Source organism: Lolium rigidum, chromosome 7, assembly GCF_022539505.1.
Source record: "Lolium rigidum isolate FL_2022 chromosome 7, APGP_CSIRO_Lrig_0.1, whole genome shotgun sequence".
Classification (NCBI taxonomy): domain Eukaryota; kingdom Viridiplantae; phylum Streptophyta; class Magnoliopsida; order Poales; family Poaceae; genus Lolium; species Lolium rigidum.
Window position 1 is genome coordinate 10,138,425 of NC_061514.1, and position 2,837 is coordinate 10,141,261.

A 2,837-nucleotide genomic window follows, 5' to 3' on the forward strand; every position below is an offset into this window, starting at 1 on the left:
CTAGACGTGAGGAGGAGTGTTGAATATATACAATGCCTAGTCTGTTTTCATCAGTTAGAATTTTTGGTTCAATTGGCTAGTTTATCAATCTTTCAGTGACATCTATTGGACTATATATGCTCTCCATGTTTGTTCCATATTGCTTGGTGTTCATATGCAGCTCTAGCCATACTCATTTTTTTGTATTATAACCGAGGATATATCAAAATTGTTAACCTCGCGTTAAAGTATCAAAAAACATGATTTTGGTAGAGCCCATTTTTCAAGCGACTATGCCAAGCTTTTCCCAACACTTCATGCACCACCGGTCTCACATCAACATTATGAACGGCATGGCGCGCGCGTTGTCAAGTAATTTAAGTGGATCAAAATCAATAAAAGGTCAGTGGATCGGGAAATAAATCTGGAAGTAGACGTATGCATGCACCCACCGTTTCGTGGCGCTGTAGACGGTGTAGAGCGGGAAGGACGGGACGGCGACGGTCGACCCGGACCCGACGTTCACGATGGCGCCCCTCCCTCGCTGCAGCATCCCGGGAAGCACGGCGGCGGTCACCTCCGTGAGCCCCGTCACGTTCACCCGTATCATCCTCGCCAGCCGCTCCATGTCCGCCTCGTGCACGTACAGCGCTCCCGGGTCGCCACGGCGGCGTTGTTGACCAGTACGCCGACGTCCAGCCCCTCCACGGCCTCCCTGAGCTCCCGCATCGACTGGTCGCCGGCGGCCGTGCCCACGAGTGAGAGGTCGAACACCACGGTCTTGGTCTGGATGCTGGGGTGAGTTCGGGCGATGCTTTCGGAGACGGATTGTAAGTTGGCGGCGTCGAGGTCAAGGAGGACGAGGCTGATGCCCCGGCTCGCGAGCTCCATGGCCGTGGCTTTCCCGAGCCCCGTGGTTGGGCCGGTGATCACCGCCCATGTGCCGTAGCGGCGGCGGAGGTCGATGGGACGACGGAGGCAGAGGGCGAGGTGAGCGAGGAGGGGGATGCAGGCGGCCGATAAGTACAGCGCGCCGAGAGCGGCCAGGAAGATGAACCAGACCGGAACTGCCGCAGGCATGTTGCAGCTAGGTCCGGAATCCTGAGTTGATTTGTTGCTGTACTGTGTGTACGTTTGCACTGCTTGTTCCTGGCTATATATACATGCAGAAATATAGGCCGGGCCAGCCGTTGAGGCCAGAATTGAAAAGTAGCGTGTATTGGTAGGATATCTGAGGATCGGTATCTCTCTGGTCGATCCACCTCGCCGCGGGGGAGCCGGGGGTTTCCTCTCCCTCCGCCGGCCGCTACGGCGGCGGGAGGGTGGGGGAACCCCGGCCCGCGGTGTGTACAAAGCGTAGGGTCTTCTAGGTCACCGGTCGGCAGCGCTGTGGAGGCGGCGGTGCGATCGGCGTGGTGTTTTGGTGACGGTGCTCGCCCCTTCGACGGCGGCGCTCCTCGGAGCTTCGCGGTGGAGCACGCGTCTTCCCCGAGCTCATGCTTCCTCGGATGTGTCGAGCTCGCCGTCCCCTCGCCGGATCTGGTGTGGTGGCGATCCGGTCGTTGAAGTTGAAGATGAAGCCGATGGTGTGCAGTTGCGCGACGACGACGACGTTGCTGGGCGAAGGTTCTCCGGGACCGGCGTGCGGTGACTTCCCGGCTGTGGAGGGGCTGTCTCTGAGCCAAGGCGTGAAGGGAGCAGTGGCAGCGGCGCGCCACCGCCCCGTCCGGCCTGTCGGCGTTGTTGGGGTTCTTAGGGACTTGGTCGTTTTTTCTTTTCGTCAGGGACCTATCTGTAAGATCATGGCTTTAATATCATCTGCTTTATCCTGCAAAAAAGAAAAACGATATGCCGTCCCCTCGGTGTATACTAATGTGGTCGAATTACAATCGAATAAGGCGATATGTCTGCCTAAGTAACCTTCCAAACATAAAACAACCTAAATTAGAGGGATTAGACTAGATACTATACAGGTTTTTTTTTGACGTGAGATACTATACAGGTTGGTTAACCAAGAATATGTACAACACGTGAGAAAATAGTCATGTTGTTTATCATCCTCGCTCCCTCAATCTCAACCGTTTTGGAAAGGCTGAGATTGCATCGACATGCCTCAAACACCGGCAATGGAAGATGTGAATATATCAACCACTGACCTTTGGAGGAGATAATAAACTTGATTTGTAGTTGTTTCTGACCCATTATTTCTCTAATAAAATGGAAATCAACCTTTATGTAGATCGAATATTATCACACCACAATATGGGTATCTGGCAGTGAGAGAGCCCTAGTTATGTTGACCACTGCTTTTTATTCGAACTCAGTACTAGACCGTGACATAATGGCTTGCTTTTGAGCAGTCCATGCGATCAATTTAGCACCATAAAAGATGGCATAGCTACCCCTAGATTGATCACCGGTTATCAAATATTTCAGCCCAATCAGTATTAGAGAAGGTGAAAATAAGTGTAATAGGTGTGAGATGTAGAGTCAAACAATGAGAGGCCGTCAAGTTGACAAACCGAAGAATACACTTAAAAACTGTCCAATGAGGATCTCCGGGGTCATGTGTGAGAGTAAGATACTGAAGGCCTTCAACTATAAAACGGTAACACATGGAATCATTAGCAGAGAGTAGTGCTTCTCTCCGTAGTAGAACACTTGTCAACAACAATCATAGGAGTAGAAGGAGTACATTTTGCATGGGAGCACTCTGAAAAAGATCAATGACATACTTTTTCTGGGTAAGAATAAGGCTAGAAGACTAATGGGACAAGATCCTTGAGCCAGAATCTCTCGAAACAATGTAACAGTAGATGGAGCGAAGGAGCTGACAACTATGATATCATCAACATAAA

The 2,837-nt window shown here is 51.3% G+C and overlaps 1 protein-coding gene across 1 annotated transcript; it reads right to left on the reverse strand.

Moving 5' to 3' along the window:
- Positions 1-525: 525 nt before the first annotated feature.
- Positions 526-1,096, reverse strand: LOC124678115 (very-long-chain 3-oxoacyl-CoA reductase 1-like). Its single transcript, XM_047214038.1, has one exon. The coding sequence runs from the start codon at positions 1,057-1,059 to the stop codon at positions 586-588; it is 474 nt and encodes a 157-aa protein (XP_047069994.1). The 5' UTR covers positions 1,060-1,096; the 3' UTR covers positions 526-585.
- Positions 1,097-2,837: the final 1,741 nt, after the last annotated feature.